Source organism: Cariama cristata, unplaced genomic scaffold (genome assembly GCF_000690535.1).
Source record: "Cariama cristata isolate BGI_N322 unplaced genomic scaffold, ASM69053v1 C11280098, whole genome shotgun sequence".
Lineage (NCBI taxonomy): Eukaryota > Metazoa > Chordata > Aves > Cariamiformes > Cariamidae > Cariama > Cariama cristata.
This window is the reverse complement of record NW_009645762.1, coordinates 1-2182: the sequence shown is the minus strand read 5'-3', so window position 1 is coordinate 2182 and position 2182 is coordinate 1. Positions and strand designations below refer to the sequence as shown.

The 2182-nt window shown below is 41.9% G+C and overlaps 1 protein-coding gene across 1 annotated transcript; it reads left to right on the top strand.

Annotated features, from left to right (window-relative positions):
• Window positions 1-923: 923 nt before the first annotated feature.
• Window positions 924-1897, top strand: MANSC1 (MANSC domain containing 1; the record flags this gene model as incomplete). The annotated part of the gene is made up of 1 exon (XM_009708718.1): window positions 924-1897. A coding segment is annotated over one exon (974 nt), but the record flags the coding sequence as incomplete, so codon positions are not given.
• Window positions 1898-2182: the final 285 nt, after the last annotated feature.

Genomic DNA, 2182 nt, shown 5'->3' with positions numbered 1-2182 from the left:
ATAAAATTTATATATATATTTATATATAAAAGTCTGAATGATAACAATTAGCCAGTCTTTCCAAGAATTCGTGCTCACCCAAAGTCTCTCTATAATACCTGTCTAGAATCAGGTAGCTGCTAGGATTATCGTTTATATGGAGTTTCTGTCACCTAACACTGTTGTCCTGCTTCCAAATTCTATTAAATGACATTTAACCACCTGTTTTGTGAGGAATACATATTGACTTCTGGAGAAATCAGAAAGTGTAGCCTGCTTTCTTGTGGAGGTCTTCACTACAAATACCTCAGAGAATCCTGGAGCATGTCTTTCTTCCAGCAGGGCAGTAGGAGCTCAGGTCTTTCCTACAAATCAGTATGTGTATAAAATGGCCTATAAAATGGGGATATTATTGCCACCTTGTATCATAAGACAATTTTTGTATGTGAATTGAATTGTGTCAAGCAATCACAAGTTGCTTGGATATTACAAGAAAGGGGAGTATATAATCATCTTGGCTAGGTGGAAATGTGTACACCTGACAAATAAAAGTGAGGTGGACAATATCTACTTCTTAACTGACCGAGGCTGAGAATGGTTTGAAGGCAATGGGCCTACTCACACCTCTAACTAAACACTTATGTGCAGGCAATACGAGTATCAAAAAATCAGACTGGGATGATCACTAGGCACAGGTCAACTCTGTGAGAAGCTGCGATTGAGGTCTGATGTGCCCAGGTTTGAGGCTGACAGATCTTATGACGCAGACAGAATTTAAGAGTGACTCTGCATGTTTTAAAGAAAGGAAGGTCGTGATGCCTCGGTTTCATTACTCATTGTTTTCTGCAGCTCCCTTATAGCCCTCTTACTAAGAAATACAAATAGAGTAAGCTCTGTAGTAGTCAATTAATAATTAAATACTGGTATTTCCTTTCTGTTTCCAGACGCCCATGCCCCAGAGGATACATCCTTCAAAAGTGAGGACTTTTCTTCAAATAGGCATTCTTTGTCTTCAGATGCTGGAGCCTTTATTTCTGGCAGTCAGACTAGCCATCAGAAGCATACCCCTGCTTTGCAACAATCTGTCTCTCGTCAGGCATCTAAACTCCTGAACCACATGGGCAAGCATTTAGACAACAGTGAATTTCATACAGTTTTTCCTGAATCTCAAAGGGCAAAACATCCTGAGAGCTTAGACCCCATCCCGAGGCAGAAAGTAATTAACCTGACGCCAAATACATCTTCTGCTGTTCGAATTGGAAACCCTTCTGCTTCGTTCCCCACCACTCAGTCTGTTGTTCTGAAACCCAGCAGTACTACTATTACTCCTCTGCCTACAAGTACCACCCAACTGGAATCTTCTAAAACCTCTCTCCTTACTGGTGGTGCTACACCTACTACTATCACCACCACCACTACCACCACAGCTCCCTTTCCGCCTTCCGCGACTGCTAGAGCTAAACCTGGTATCCCTGCTGCCACCACAACTTCTGCTTCTACTTCCACAACCAAGCAGGTGACCACAAAATCCAGATCTGCTACCACCCCGTCATGGCTAAGAACTCCAGCCGTCTCTCCTGCGCCCACAGTTGTCTCTTCCAAGGATACCAGCCGTGTTACCTTCCCCTCTTTTTCAAGTTTTGCTCTGGATACTAGTGATTCCCCCACAGCTTCCCAAAAGGGACATCAGGGTTATGAGCCATTTGATTCAGCAAGCTACCTGCCAGAAAGAGTTCAGAGAGAGAAAGATGTCATTCAACAAGGAGAAAAAACTAACCTTCTAGTGGATTTGATTTTTGGGGTGATATTGTTGTTGATAGTTACTGCACTGATGGGAAAGAGAATACAGAAATGTCTTCAGAAGAAGCATTATACCCACATGGATTACTTCATCAATGGAATGTACACTGATGTTTGATGGGGAGAGGGCATCTCATCTCTGAGAGGACAACTCTGAAACGGAACAGTAGATGTTGAAATGTCAGAAGAGGATGGATTTCTTTTTTGGTCACTAATGGAGAGGCAGCAGATGAACTCTAGTGTCTCACCATTTTTGATTTGTTAGTAAATCCTGAAAATAAACACTGCAATCCAAGTTAAGCTAAAAGGGTCTTATATTTAAGGTGAAAAAGCATTTCAAGAGCTTAATCTGTACTGTGACAAGATTAGTGGAGTAGAAGTTGTCCTGGTTTGGCTAAAACAG